This window comes from Dermacentor silvarum, chromosome 2 (assembly GCF_013339745.2).
Source record: "Dermacentor silvarum isolate Dsil-2018 chromosome 2, BIME_Dsil_1.4, whole genome shotgun sequence".
Classification (NCBI taxonomy): domain Eukaryota; kingdom Metazoa; phylum Arthropoda; class Arachnida; order Ixodida; family Ixodidae; genus Dermacentor; species Dermacentor silvarum.
Window position 1 is genome coordinate 16,043,895 of NC_051155.1, and position 16,153 is coordinate 16,060,047.

Here is a 16,153-nt window from a genome sequence, read left to right on the forward strand (position 1 = left end):
TGTGCTGAGGGGAGCTGTCGGAAGCCAAACATTGTGTCAGGCATGAGTCCTGAGTCTTCGAGGTATGTGGTGAGGCGATCGTGAACCAGGTGTTCGAGAAGCTTTCCAGCGCAGGAAGTCAGGGAGATGGGCCGTAGGTTGCTGATTTGTAGTGGCTTGTTGGGTTTTGGAATCATATTGACTTCTGCGTGCTTCCATTCTGCCGGGAGCCTACCTTCTTTCCAGCAGTTATTCATGTAGTCGAGGAGTTCATTTAGGGCCTTGCCTGGGATCCTGTTGGTCACCTTGTCATTTCCTGGCGACGTGTTACGGGTCAATTTGGCAAGAGCGGCGAGGAGTTCAGGAAGCGTAAAAGGGCTGTCGAGGGTCGGGTTTGGTTTGCCTTTGCACGGTCGGGGATCGGAGACCTTGAGGGCGTTGTCTCCGACAAGTTTACGCTAGATTTCTTCCAAAATTTGTTTCTCAGTTCCTGGATGGGAGTGAATAATTTTCTTGAAGTCATGTCTTTGTTGGGTCTTGGTTTTGGTGGTAGCTAGAAGGTCTCGCAGTATATGCCAGGTCTTCTTTGTGCTGAGTGTGCCTTGAAGTTGGTCGCACAGCTTATGCCAGTTCTGACTGCTGAGTTTATCTCCGTATTCTTCTGCTTGCTTTTTTATGTGAGCGATCCGTTTCTGCAGTTTCCGGTTATGTTTCATCTTTTTCCACCGCCTCAGTAGGCCTCTTCTGGCATCCCAAAGATGTAGGAGATGAGAGTCTACGGCCGGTGTGTGCATTGTGAGTTGGATGACTTTAGTGTGCTTCTCCGCCGTCTTGACCACTTCGGTGAGCCACTCTTCAATATTTTTGATGTTTTCTTCTATGTCATGCTCTCTAAAGGCCTTCCAGTCGGTCAGCCTTGCCGTTCCGGTTCTGCTCGGCTTCTTATGGTGCAGGATTTCAAGCTGAAGGATGCGGTGATCGCTGCCGAGATTTTCTTCGAGTCGGGTTCATTCGGCCTTGGAGATACCTATTGTAAAGGTGAGGTCGGGATTTTTAAAAAAAAAGCGCTGCTTGTTAAAGCAGCAAGAGAGAAAACATTTACAAGAAGTTGCGCATGTAGATTACATTTAGTGATTGTAGAACCTAAAGTCCCCTAAAGTGCCCTAACGTCCCTGTAGTCCCCCATGTTTGATGACTTATAACTACTTATAATGCGCATATTCGGAATTCAACATGGCGGCGCTAGCTACGTGGTGCGGGCGTTTCAGAGTATAGCTAGAGTAAATCTTCACTGTTCAACAAATCGCATTACCGCTAAAATGAAAACATTTTCCAAGGTAAAAAAATACTTACGGGGCACCGTAGTTATGTAACAGGTTTTATTCTTTGATGAGTTGTGCACGCTGTGAGCGAGAGTACACCTTTTTGTTCGAAAAGTAGATGCCCGTTCTTCTTTTTTGCCGGGAGGGAGATACTCCTTTGTCGTGTGTCACTGCGCTTGAACGCCTTTCCAGTGGAAGTCTGCTTACCTAAACGACTTTAGAGTGCCCGTGTGTCAGGGTTATTATACCTCTGACACACGGGCACTCTTTTTAAATTTAAAATGTTTGAAATTTTAGCGGTAATGCGATTTGTCGAAAAGTGAAGATTTACTCTAGCTATACACCCAACCCAACTGAAAAAAAAAAACGATCTCGGCCTTGTACTGGCCCAACGTGGATGGCCGACCTGGCCGACCTTTGCCCAAGCATGGTCAACAAGATCGGGTCCAGGTCGGGATTGGTTATGGTCTTACACCGACCGACTTATGGCTGCCAACAACGAGATGTCTGCAAGGTCGGCCTACGGCCCAAGGCCGTAGGCCGACCTTGCAGACATCTCGTCTGACAATAATTTCCGCCTATATATTTTGCATGAGTTGCGGCTGGCTCAAAGTACCTGGCCAACCTGGTGGCTAGCCAACTACGGCCATACAGAAGACCACGTTTGGCCGCCTGAGCATTGAGTGCCGACTAATCCCCTTGTAATGAAGAAGACAAGACGACGACGAAGCAGTCAGCAAGCAAGCCACAGTGTTGGTGCTAACCACGCGCCCCGAGCTTGCGCTTGCCCGGATTTTGACTGCTGGTCGCCTCGCCGCTTCTTGACGCTCGCCTGACGTTTCTCGCATTCATTGACGTTTACACGTGAATAAATCACGTTGCATTTGGTGGAGGCTGCGTGGGTCCCCCGCACCAACCTGGAACTCCGCTCCCGGACGCTCCCTTCGGTTCCTGCACCCATGATGGTCAACGACACCTCGACTCAGACTGACCCTTCGGCAGCGCCTGCTACCTGCAGCGCCGTGTACCGTGAGCGGGATCCGCCCATCTTCAACGGCTCAGGTGACTCCGATGTTGAAGACTGGTTGTCGACATACGAACGGGTCAGCGCCAATAACAAATGGGACGATTCATCGAAGTTGAGTCACGTCATGTTTTATCTCGTGGACATCGCGCAACTGTGGTATCGCAACCACGAGACCGACATACCCACTTGGTCCGTTTTTAAGACTTCCATTTCGGACGTCTTTGGTCGGCCTACGGCCCGCAAGCTTCGCGCAGAGCAGCGCTTGCGTGAACGTGCGCAACATCCAGGGGAGAATTACACGGGCTACATCGAGGACGTGCTGAATCTCTGCAACCGCGTCAACCCTACCATGACAGAGGGCGAGAAAATCAAGCACATACTGAAGGGCATCGAAGACGACACTTTTCAGATGCTGCTCGCGAGAAATCCCACCACGGTCGCGGCACTCGTCTCCTTGTGTCAAAGCTTTGACGAGTTGCGTAGGCAGCGCACGATCGCCCGCCAAGCCCTCATGACGCCAGACACACTATCGAGCTTGCAGCTAGCTGCCCACTCTGCCGATCAACAGCCGCTGCTCTCTACCATCAAGGACTTTATCCGGGAAGAGGTAGCGCGTCAGCTTTCATTGCTGCCTCTCACGCACGAGCCTTCGCAGTCTTTGGCTCCGGACATTCAACACGTCATTCGGACCCAGGTTGCTGAGGCCCTCCCGCCTGTGACTCACCAACCACCCGTCACTGCGCCACTTACCTACGCTTCCGTTGCGGCTCGGCCCCCTCAACATCCTGCGCCGTATGCTCGACCTGCGATGCCGACCCATGCCTGGCCGACGACCGCGAATGCTGCGCCGCTCGCCTTCGCGAGGCCTTCGGCTCCGTTCCTCCGCCGCCCCGACGCGTGGCGAACGCCAGACAATAGGCCCATCTGCTTCTCCTGTGGTGCCGCTGGACACGTCGCCCGCCACTGTCGCCGATGTCCACCATAGCCATTTGACGTCATGGGCAGGCCTGTTCCTTCGTCTGCCCGGTCGCCACCAAGGTACGTCCCTGACGATCAGCCAGCCTATGCTAACCGCCGGTCCCTATCTCCGCGACGACGCTCCCTATCACCCATGCGTCGCCGACCTCCTACGGAGGAGGGAAACTGATCGCTGCAGTTCCGGAGGCAAGAGCTGCATGCGCGTCGAACGGCCCAAGGCCTCCATCTATTTCGCCGCAAAACATTATCGACGTCGACGTTGAAGGAACCGCCGCATTAGCGCTTATTGACACGGGGGCCGCTGTTTCGGTTATCTGCGAAAACCTATGCCGCAAGATCAAAGAAGTGACCACGTCGCTCTCGGGACTAATGCTCCGCACTGCCAGCTCACAGTGCATTGCGCCTTCAGCTGTTTGCACCGCACGAGTCGCTATTCAAGGTGAACTTTATGTCATCGAGTTTTTCGTGCTGCCGTCATGCTCCCACGACGTTATTCTCGGATGGGACTTCCTTTCACGTCATCGCGCCGTCATAGACTGCTCCCGTGCAGAAGTGGCCCTTACGCCATTGCAAACCTCTCTTTCGGTGGATAATCATCCAGACGCTCACAAACTTGTCGTTGCTGCGGACACAGATATTGCCCCTGAAACGTCGACCCTTGTGCCTCTGTCCTGTACGGCCGCCCCTGACGGAACTATTCTGTTTGCCCCATCGGAGGTACTTCTCCGCCGTCGCGGCCTACGACTGCCGTTTGCTGTACTTACGGTTGAATCGGGTGCTACTACTATGTTAGTTTCCAACTGGCTCCCATCCTCCGTTACATTACTTCGTGGAGAATCTTTGGGCCACATTCAAGGTGCCGATCTCCTGCGCTCCCTCGAGTTTGCAGAGGACCAACCCCATCTTCAACTGAATGCCATGACATCACCTGTTCCCAAACCTTCGGGTCCAGACAGTTTCCACCCTTCTATTGCTGCCGATCTACCGTCAACACAACGCAGCGAACACCTGGCCCTTCTTCGAGACTTCCGCTCCTCCTTCGATTGCGCTCAACCATCTTTAGGTCGTACAACAAGCGTCACACACCACATTGACACCGGTTCCCATGCGTCCTTACGCCAACGACCATACCGAGTTTCAGCGGCAGAACGACGTATTATCAATGAACAAGTGGATGATATGCTTACGCGTGGTGTCATTCAACCATCCCAGAGCCCCTGGTCCTCTCCTGTTGTACAGGGTCGTCCACTCTTGGGGTGAACACGGCTCCGCGTGGCCGTGCTCCGCGCAGCGCCGGTGCCTCCGGCGCGGCCGCGCATCGAAGCAAATCGGCGCAGGCGCACAGGGGCCTAGGGGAGGTGCTTCGCGTCGTCTGCTACAACGCTGGCGCGCGCCGCTCTGTCTTTGCAGTGGAATACACGGCGCTAAACGCAGGCGGCCGAGCGCCCGAGGTGGCGTCGCGGGAACGCGCGCTTCACTAACGGCATCATTTTCCGGCTGGTTTTGTCTGCAGCTTGTGAACAGCCTGCTTAATCAATTTGCATAAACAGAAGCAAGCTTCTCAGCACATAAACGACTTTTTTATTGCGATAGCAATTATATGGACACTCAAAAGCAGATTTCTGCCGTCGGCGTCGCCGTCGCCGTCGCCGTCGCCGTCGCCGTGAGGTTCCGTATGACGTCAATGGAGATGAAATCGTCGCCGCGGGCCGAACGCTGTATGTGCGAGTGAAAGGGCGCGAGGGACGCGCGCTTTCACGGGGAGTGAACGCACGGCGGAGAACAAACGCGCGTTCTGCGCTGTTCTGCGCGTTAAGGGCTGCAGAAGTAGGCGTCTATTTCCTCCTCTACAATCACCAAATATGTAGAGCAAACGTGCCTTCTTCCGACGCGCGACAGGCCGTGGGGGAGGGGGGGGGAGGGAAGGGAGGCGACGTTTAGCTGCGGCACCAAGTGCTTATTTATATCAGAGGCTCCGGCAACAGTCACCAACGCCGCACGCATTTTGAGCGAATGCGGGCAAAACGCCGATGGCGTCGACAACAGTTCTGCGTGTTGCCGGTGCTGCTGCATGTCCAAGTTTATACAGCTGATAAAGCTGCTATCATTACTCCGTATAGCTCTCTTCAACTTTGCTATCGCAATTGATGCTTCGCCTTTCAGGTGAAACTGCGACAACTTTTTTTTTTTGTAATTGACAAGGGTAAACGAACAAAGTTATTGCTTGCGCGCTCCTTATTAGGCCGGGCCCACTTTATTTTACTGCCACAACTACTGGTGCCGTGAATCCGGAGAAGCCCATCAGGCGCGCTTTTCACGATTTGTGTCATCACGTGATGAGACTAGCGCTCTGTTCCTGCATCTCATGATGCTATACCGGATTTGGGTAATTGACACTAGCCATAAATTTCGCAGAAAATTAGAGAGCGATTGTTCAATCGTGCTTATATATTTGATGATTTTTGTAATTGATTCTACCACTAAGGCTGGCAAAAAAGAGTGACAGTATCTAAGGGGTGGCATCCGCTGCTCTGTTATGGCCGCGTTAATGCCGCTTGTAGGTAGGCGTGGATCGCTTTACGTAATGTAGGAAACTGATCTGGCGGTAATTTTACGCCCAATTTTCATCTTTCTGAATAAATAAAAAATACAGTTTATTTTTGTTGTCAGACTGCATGTAATATCGCCGAGCGGTGCCGGTTCTTTGACGCCTACATTGCGCAGGAAGTCGCGTTCTCAATTAAAGGGATCGTTTGATAGCATGATGTTTGATAGCATGGATGAGCTCGTGTAAAATAGGTGGCGCGGACCTTTCCTTATTTATTCACATTTTTTTTTCGTATCCTTGGAGTCAGTGCACACAGCATTCGAATGCTGTTTCTGTTCATTTTGAATAGGTGGCTGGAGTGGGAAATCTATAATCGACGCGCCAGTTTTCCAGCTTACATCACGTCTTTCTGGGTAATTAAGTCGTTATTCACTTCCACTTCATTTCACCATTACCTCTGAATTGGTCAAATGCATATTCTCACTAAAATTTAATAATTTGGTAATTGTGGGGTATACGTGCCGAAGCGACACATGGCCTCTGCGCTATATACGCCATAGAGGTGGACAGCGTATAAATTTGCTATGATGAATTTATGTATATTTTTTGTGAGGTGGGAGAGGGGGGGGGGAGGTAGGCTGAGTGGGTGAAACCTAATTAAGAATACCGTCAAAGGAACGCCAGGAGCGCACAAGCCATGCTGCTGCCGTCGTGGGGAAGTAGCCTGCTCGTGCGTCGGGCGAAAGCGGCCAAGATTATTTAAGCGGCGGTCATGACGCCGGCCCGGTGTCCTCTGTCGACCGACTGCCGGTGATCGGCAAACGGGCTGGCCATTCGCTAAAGCCAAGCACGGCCCGACCTAGATGGCTGCGGTCGGGCCATCTACTCTTTCACTGGCCATGGGCGTCAGCCCGATTGGCCGCCGTGTACATTTTTTTGCTTTGGTCATGCTACCATCTCTAATCAGCTTACGATGCTGATATGCTGCTGCCAACGCCTGCTCAACTAAGTAGCTGGTCGCTCACAAGTGACAGATTCTGGGATGACTCATTAAAGGGAGACAACAGATGCATGTGCTTTCATTGAACGCATTTCTGTCGGCTCGCATGAACATCACGTTATCAGCTTTCAAAAATGGATTGCTTTTTATTCGATTGCTGGGTGCCATGACATCTCGCCGATAAAAACGCTTTAACAAACATGATCAAATATATAAGTACGATTGAACAATCGCTCTCTAATTCTCTGCGAAATTTATGGCTAGTGTCAATTAACCAAATCCGGTGTAGCATCAAGAGATGTAGGAAACAGCGCGCTAGTCTCATCACGTCATGACACAAATCATGAAAAGCGCGCCTGATGGGCTTCTCCGGATGCGCGGCACCAATAGTTGTGGCAGTAAAATAAAATGGGCCTGGCCTAATAAAGAGCGTGCAAGCAATAACTTTGTTCGTTTACCCTCGTCAATTACAAAAAAAAGTCGTTTATGTGCTGAGAAGCTTGCTTCTGTTGATGCAAATTGATTAAGCAGCCTGTTCACAAGCTGCAGACAAAACCAGCCGGAAAATGATGCAGTTAGTGAAGCACGCGTTCCCGCGACGCCACCTCAGGCGCTCGGCCGCCTGCGTTTAGCGCCGTGTATTCCACTGCAAAGCCAGAGCGGCGCGCGCCAGCGTTGTAGCAGACGACGCACGCCTTCTCGTGGCCATCGAGTCTCTCTTCATGTTGGTCTACTTACGCCGCAGCACACCTGCTTACTTCATCAGCTCATGTTTACTACAATTTATATTGCTACCAAAGCCGCTCACCTTACATCGTATGACATTGCTGTGTTGCTATCGCATTCATTGCTTCACCCTTAGGGCGAAACTGTGACATTTTTTTTATAACAGCGCCCTTCATTATAATTGCACCATCTCCCGCTCAAGGGGACGCTAGCACAAACGCGTTAGAAACGTGCAGTACTCTCTAGTAAGGGGGAGAGGCCACAGCGTCTTACGCAGCCGTTTAAACATGCCGGAACGTGCACCGCGTTTGCCGACGCCATCACATGACTGCTGAGAGAGTATAACCCCCGTATTCATAAACGCTCCTCGACTTGAACTTGACTTGCCACCGCCTTCAACGCGTTTCGAACGCGCTGCCCAAGGCGGTGGCAAGTCAAGTTCAAGTCGAGGAGCGTTTATGAATACGGGGGTAAGGCGGAGAGGCCACAGCGTCTTACACCAGCTTCTTACACGGGCCGTAACGCGCTAGCACAAACGCGTTAGAAACGCGCAGTCTTTCGTTAATGTTGGGTATTTATTGTCATCGTGGTGCGTGTGTCCATGTGCGCTTCGTGGCGTAGTCATTCTGCTTCTGGTCACTGACGCGTGCGGAGGCAGGATGGCTGGCTCCTCACGAGCTGCGACAACGGCCGACGCTGGCCGCGGATCTTCGTTCTCTGACGTGCCCAAGGACTACAGGATCATTCTGCCACCCATGCCCACCGGAGGAGGACTGAAGACTATGGTTGTTCTACATTGCGACATAGCAGGACGCCCGTACAAAATAGAGGACTTTAGTCAGCCTATGAGGAACGCTGGCATTATTGAGCAGGTTGGTGGAATAGGGGCTTACCAGATGTCTCACGTCTGGTTAGTGAATTTCCGCACTGAAGAAGCGAAAAAGAAGTTGCTGGAAACCAAGCCCTTCCTTTTCAAAGGTAGGACCTGCGGTGCAATCGACCCACAGAGGCAGGAAGTGCGGCTGAAAGTGCATTGGTGCGCTTTCAACGTGAGCAACGATGCAGTGAGACGGGCTTTCGTAGAGTACGGGGAGGTGAAGGAGGTCACTGGCGACAAGTGGAAGACAGGCGGCTTCGACAACGCCGACTCAACAACGCGGGTTGTGCGGCTTATTCTCCGTGATGGGGTAAGCCTTGAACGCATACCACACCAAATGCGCATCGGAAACGGAACAGTACTCGTCATAGTGCCAGGCCGTGCGCCCATCTGTCTACGCTGTCGTGCTACAGGACACATCCGCCGTGACTGTAAAGTGCCCAGATGCAATAAGTGCCGTGCTTATGGGCACGAAGAGGCGGAATGTGCAAGGTCCTATGCTCGAGCTGCTTTTCGAGGAACGGCAGAAAGCAGCGAGTTGGTAATGGACGAAGATGAAGCGGAACGGGCTGCTGCGAACGCGGCCTCAGACGCTGAGACAGGAGCAGACGCAGCTAATGTGAGTGGCGCCCATGAAGGTAGCCAGGGACTAGAGTGTACTAGATTGGGGGAGTGGGTCCAACGAGGGCTCTGCGCTGAGGCATTTTTTATGGAAAATCCAGGTGGCGCCACCATCACTTTCTTCTGAATGAGCGGCCCGTTCGCCGGCCGGACGCTTGTCGCGTCGGAGACCCTACCGCAGCTGCATTGAGCTTTGACAGGCGGATACTCGGTGGCGGTAACACTGAGATTATTCCACACCGATCTATTGTAAATAAAATGGAAAAAGAGCGGCGGAAATAACGCAAACGACTCAAGAACGACGGTGCGTCGAGCAGACGACAGCTATTGAGCCCGCGAGCTCGCCTCAGCCAATGAACGCTGCCGAAACAGCCGGAGCCAACGTTTATTGGCCGGAGATTCAGAAGAAGGCGACGGCAGCGTGGCCACATTTTCCGTGTTTTTTGCTTCATGGTAAGTGGTTCTTGAGGGAAAGGGAAAGGTTGGCGCTATCTTCTGCAGCCCTTGAGGGAGCACGGCTCAGCTTCACCCTCGCCGCTTGCTAAGGCGTCCGCTGGACCCACTCCCCCATTCTAGTACACTCTACAGGGACAAAAGCCAGCGTCTCTGTCTGCTGCAACCGCGGAGGCTCCGGCAATATCATCGAGTACGGCGACAGACGCGAAGGGCGGAGGCGTCGCGTCTAGCGAGAAACAGCGTGACCATGTGCTGACGCGAGATAGTGGTTCCGCTGCTTCAATGGGAACATCGATGGCAGAAGCTGAAGAGGTGGGCGACGTGTCGGCAAGTGTGGTAGACGACCACGCAGCGTCGATGGATCTGGACAGCACGTCATCTAAGCGTCGCCATGACGGCGCAACCAGCGTTCTTCAGGAGCAGCGACTCCGTCAGCCGGAACGGGAGTGGCGCGTCGCTGGGAAAAAGCCGCGTGTCACCAGAGCGCAACGCTCGTCGTCGCTTCCCCGCGACGACACTGAGAAGTCGTAAATACTGTTTCATCAGCACCACGCGGGATGTTAGTCTGTATGTTAAGGTGAGCACCATACTGTTTGCCTGGCTGCAATAACAAAACTAAAAATGGCTACCTTTGAAAAGCATATGCTTGTAGCGACATTAATCGTCAGAGGGCTGGCCTCAAGAAGGAGGCAAAATCAGCTTTACAGGTTAATTACTGAAAAAGATTTGGACATTGTAGCAGTTCAAGAAACTAAAATCGAAAGTCAAGAACAGACGGATAGTATGGTGCGCCTCTTTACTAGTCGGTACGATGTATGTGTGTGTCATGCAGTGGGAAAGTCGGCGGGGTGTGTGCTGATGATACGTAGAATATTGGGTGCAGTTGTAGAGAAAGTTGTGACATGTAATTTAGGCCATTTCATTGTTTGTGACATCACATTATTTGAACGCAATTGGCGAATAATATGCGTTTATGCATATACAAAAGCGGAACAGAGAAAAGAAATGTTTGAAGCTATCAGTAACTACCGTGTTACAGGTAGGTTTGTAATTGTCATTGGTGACTTCAATTGCGTATGCATGGCAAACGACAAAACCAGCTCGACCCCTTATAGAGATGTCAGTGTTGTTTCTTTAAATAATATCATCAGTCAGCATTGTTTGGAAGACGTGGGTGAATGTTGTGGGTTTGGGAATGATATTCGCTTTACCCATTTTCAAGGTCAAAGCCACGCGCGGTTGGACCGCGCCTATTTATCTGCAGATTTAGTACCGTTGATCGGATAATATCGGGTTCAGCCGGTATCATTTAGCGATCACTGCCTCGTAACATTCCGTGTCGGAAAAAGAAAAGATAAAACGTGTAAATTTGTTTGGGAAAATTGGAAACTTAATGATAACCTTTTAAAAGACGACGTTTTTATAAGGTATGTCACAAACGCAATCGCGAAATTTGACAAAGGATATTATAAAAAAGTTGGAGAACACTGGGAGCTCTTTAAGCAAGAAGTAAAAATGAAGGCCATTGAAAGGTCAGGTGCCATAAAGCACAAGCAAGAAAGTGTAGAAAAGGTGCTCCGAGCCAACCTAGGCACGTTCATTTCAGGAGAGTGCACACAGCCCGGAACGTTTACAGAAGACATAAGTACCATAAAGCAGAAATTGGAACTCATAGAGAGGGAGAAGTACGAAGGCGCAGTAGGCAGAGCTCGGTCCGAGCGCTTAATGGGTGGGGAGTTCCCTACCAAGCGCGCACTAGGATTGGAAAAAAGTCGCGCGCACCTTAACGAAATAGCAAAACTAGAGTGGAAAAACGCTGTTATTACAGATAAGGAAGGCATCCAAAGAGCGTTTTATGAATACTACAGTGCATTATATTCGTGCATTGAAGTCGACGTAGACGCATTTAAAAATAAATTTCTTACTCTAATGCCGCGAGTAAGCGATGAGACGAAAGAAAATTTGGAAATGCCGATCTCACTGGAAGAGGTTAAGAAAGCTATTAATGATCTCAATCCTGGGAAATCCCCGGGCCCAGATGGGCTTATAGCATCTTTATATAAGGTTCTAAGGGAAAAAGTAGCTGTAGTCTTAGTGTCACTCTTTAACGAGGCTTTCGATATGTCAGTACTTCCACCATCATTTCGTACGTCAAACACTGTTCTTATACCTAAGGTTAACGACAAGAATAAGCTCATGCAAGTTACTTCGTACAGACTGATATCACTTACAAACATAGACTACAAAATATTCATGAAAATTCTTGCCAAGAGGCTGCAAACTGTAATACAAGAATTAGTCGGTGAACACCAAACTTGTGGCATAAAAGGTCGATCAATAGTTACAAATATACATAAAGCCCGTTCCGTTCTGGAGTGTTGTGATGCTAATTCTGACAGCATTGCAATGCTACAGCTAGATCTTGAAAAAGCCTTTGATAGAGTACCTCACGATATACTGTTGGCGATATTACAACACGTGAACGTTGGATCCGTTTTAAGAGAGGGTGTCGCCATGGCGTATAGAGGTTGCACGACGCGTTTGATTGTAAATAAGGTGGTTGGAGCGCGCATCAAAGTGGAACGCTCGGTACGTCAGGGATGCCCTCTCTCGCCATTGCTTTTTTCCATGTACATTGAATCCTTTTGTTTGAGCATAATCAATAGCTCCACTATACGAGGATTCCGTCTCCATGCGTCTGCTTGCATATGCTGACGACATAGCACTATCTTGTGCTGATCATGAAAGCATCATTAATGCCGTTAAAGTTGTTAAAGATTTCTGTGAGGTTAGTGGCAGCGCAATCAACTGGGGAAAGTGCTTGGGATTTTGGCATGGAAACTGGCAAACGACCCCAAACATGTTCTGACACGTCAGGTGGGATACTACTCCATCACCCTATTTAGGAGTGCCCTTGGAAAATTACAAGGACAGTGAGCCTTTATGGCGGCGGAAAGTTGTCGAAGTGCGCGAAAAGGCTGACCTTAAGAGTTTTTACTGGTCAATTTTTGCGACAGCAACGATGTGTAATTTGTTTTTAATAGGCAAGCTTTGGTACATAATGCAAGTAATTCATTGTTCACGTGTGAATGTGCAAAAGTTGCATAGAGTTCTTACCGTTTTCATTTGGGGATCTACGTGGGAGCGCACACGGCGAACCAACCTGTTTCGACGTGTGCGCTACGGAGGATTGAGTCTGTCGCACCTCTATATAAGGCAGTTAGTAAACCGATTCATGTTTTTTCGCGATGTACCAGACCCCTTTTTACGAACTGTTTGTCAAGTTAGACTAGGAAGAGTATTACCAAACTTTGTAGTCACGTCGGAAAGTATGCCGAGAGGCCTGGGTGGATACCTAAAAGAGGTCTACCTGTCATGTATTTTCCTGCAGGCTCGTTTTAGGGGCGAAGCTCCTTAGGGTGTGGGTCTGTCCCTCCTCTGTAGTATGTAGTAGTAGTAGTAGTCGTCGTCGTAGTAGTCGTCGTCGTCGTCGTAGTAGGTAGCCACGTCTACTTTCATGAGAAAAAAAATTCCGAAAGTTGTGTCCGCAGCGCGGAATCGAACCAGGGACCCCTCGCTTCCGAACGCGCGGCGCTAACCACTACGCCATGAAGCGCACATGTAATTAGGCACCACGATTACAATAAATACCCAACATTAACGAAAGACTGCGCGTTTCTAACGCTTTTGTGCTAGCGCGTTACGGCCCGTGTAAGAAGCTGGTGTAAGACGCTGTGGCCTCTCCGCCTTACGTATTCATAAACGCTCCTCGACTTGAACTTGACTTGCCACCGCCTTGGGCAGCGCGTTCGAAACGCGTTGAAGGCGGTGGCAAGTCAAGTTCAAGTCGAGGAGCGTTTATGAATGCGGGGGTTATACTCTCTCAGCAGTCATGTGATGGCGTCGGCAAACGCGGTGCACGTTCCGGCATGTGTAAACGGCTGCGTACCTTTACTAGAGAGTACTGCACGTTTCTAACGCGTTTGTGCTAGCGTCCCCTTAAGCGGGAGATGGTACAATTATAATGAAGGGCACTGTTATAAAATAGGAATGACGTCACATATGGCGCGTGTCATTGGTGGAAGTCAATCGTTCGATTTAGTGCGGCGAGACTGGGCGAATTACACGGAAGATTCACGGTTTACCGATGATTCCCTCCGGAGCTTCGCCCACTCATCATCATTCACCCCGTGGATATGCGGTGTTTTTTTTTTTTTTTTCATTGGACTATCTTTGGACTGTGTGTGTCGCGGAAAAAACTATACAAGGATCTGTGTGACATAGTTTTTTTCAGTTCCTCTGTATAGATCGCAATGCTGTGCCGGACCATGGGCAAACGTTCTTAAACGAGTGAAAAGCATGAGTGTACCAGGAGGAGTTAAAACATTTTTCTTCAAATTGCATACAAATACATTAGATGTGAAAACTTATTTGGAAGAAAAGGGATTTTTTGTACCTTGGGGGACTCACTGTTTCATTTGTCGGAAGCCAGAAACGATCGAGCATGTATTCCTAGACTGTAGGGAAGCATTTTTCTTCTGGGACATCTTACAACGTACTCTCAAGAAAGACCTACCTGTGGACTCATTCGGTATGCGATTTTTGACAGTTGAACATGAGGATGGTATTCCATTTGACCTCATTATGCTATTGGGCCTCCAAAGCATTTGGCGATCTAGGATGGCAGTGCGGAACGCTGACATAGACGCGAAACCGATACGGCTATATTTCAAGGAAAGCATTAATAGAATTATTACTGTGTACCAGTTTCAAACCCCAGAGCCTGAATGGCTTCCAAGAGTTGGAGCATTGTTAAACATGCCCGAATATTAACGGGATAGCGCGAAGCCAGTTCCAGGAGTCTGTTCCCTCGAATGTATGTTTTTGTGTAAGTGTGCTGTTCAATGTGGCAATAAAAAAAAAGAAAAAAAAAAGAAGCTTCGTGGCGTAGCGGCTAGCGCCGCGCGTTCGGAAGCGAGGGGTCCCTGGTTCGATTCCGCGCTACGGACACAACTTTCGGAAATTTTTTTTTCATAAGAGTAGACGTGGCTACCTACTACGACGACGACGACGACTACTACTACGACGACTACTACTACTACTACTACATACTACAGAGGAGGGACAGACCCACACCCTAAGGAGCTTCGCCCCTAAAAATACAAAGGGCAGTGCCTTGCTATTTCAGGTTCGAGCTGGTTGCCTAAGGACCATAACATACCAGAGCAAATATTCGAAACTAGATGAGGCATGTGTATGCTGCAGTAAAGCTCCAGAGACCACTGAGCACATCCTAATGGAATGCGACGGGATCCACCCAGCGAGAACCGTAGGTATCGTGAAGCTCCCAGAAGCGCTTGAGTTAATTAAAGTGGAAGGAAAGATCAACAGATCAGCCGTAGAGATAAGCAAGAGACGATTAGTGTACTGGTGGAAAAAAAGCAGGGAAAAGATGGATACGACCTGATTTCTTAAAATCATAGGTAGCGGTACAAGGGAAATTTTTTATTGCGATAGCAATTATATGGACACTTCAACCGGAGTTCTGCCGTCGGCGTCGGCGTCGCCGTCTCCGTGAGGTTCCGTATAGATAAAATCTTCACCGCGCGCCGTATGCCCGAGCGGAAGCGTGCGGGGACGCGCGCTATCACGGAGAGCGAACGCACTCAATCTCCCACGCGCAAGCAACGAAGCGGGAAGCCAGCGCCGGAGGGAGCGGGGGGGGGGGGGGGGGGGGGGGGGGGCACTTCTACTGTGCCAACAACCGCGCTCGTCGCTCGACCGCACGGTCTCTTATCTCTCCCACGCGCAAGCAAGGAAGCGGGAAGCCAGCGCCGGAGGGAGCGGGGGGGGGGGGGGGGGGGGGGGGCGCACTTTTCCTCTGCCAGCAACCGCGCTCGTCGCTCGCCGCACCGTCTCTAATCTCCACACGGCTCTGACCTTTATGCACTGGCCGCTCAGTTTCCGTTGAAGCGATAGACCGCACGTACCTTCGCCCGCTGCTTGCTGCCAGCGTTTTGACAGTCGTTGTCTGCAGTCATTCAGTGTGATCTGTTCATGTTTGTTTGTGCGCGCTCACACCACGCTTGTTCATTCAGTTAGTAATAGTCGGGCCACATTTTCCAACGCACGCTACACATGTAATGCTGCCCGGATCGGCAGTGCAGCGCTACAGGTGTGTCCCTTCGCACGCGCGCTGCCCACGGGAAGCGCTTCTCATCAACACCACCGTTTCACACGCGCCTTCTCGTGGTCATCGAGTCTCTCTTCATGTCGGTCTACCTACGCCGCAGCACACCTGCTTACTTAATCAGCTCATGTTTACTACAATTCATATTGCTACCAAAGCCGCTCACCTTACATCGTATGACATTGCTGTGTTGCTATCGCATTCATTGCTTCGCCCTTGGGGCGAAACTGTGACATTTTTTTTAAAAGGAAAAGGATAATGAGAGGTATACAAAATGCTAGATAAAGAACATGCATTGTATACCTGATTAAATCAAGCAGGCTAGGTGACTATTTGTCGCCGCCCCATTTCAAAGGGGATGGCAATAAATCACCATCATCATCATCATATGCCGTGAGAAAAAATTAGTGGTTCAAAGACTGCTTCAAG

General features: G+C 50.3%; 1 protein-coding gene across 1 annotated transcript; it reads left to right on the top strand.

Annotated features, from left to right (window-relative positions):
- The first annotated feature begins 8,058 nt into the window (after positions 1-8,058).
- Positions 8,059-10,065, top strand: LOC125943376 (uncharacterized). The gene is made up of 2 exons (XM_049662663.1): positions 8,059-9,076; positions 9,655-10,065. The coding sequence occupies exons 1-2, from the start codon at positions 8,240-8,242 to the stop codon at positions 10,063-10,065; spliced, it is 1,248 nt and encodes a 415-aa protein (XP_049518620.1). The 5' UTR covers positions 8,059-8,239.
- Positions 10,066-16,153: the final 6,088 nt, after the last annotated feature.

Bases quoted from the DNA above. Each gene is read 5' to 3' on its own strand.
- LOC125943376 (XM_049662663.1), top strand. From the start codon at position 8,240: ATGGCTGGCTCCTCACGAGCTGCGACAACGGCCGACGCTGGCCGCGGA. The intron at 9,077-9,654 runs GTGAGTGGCGCC...CCCCCATTCTAG, and splicing joins CAGGAGCAGACGCAGCTAAT to TACACTCTACAGGGACAAAA.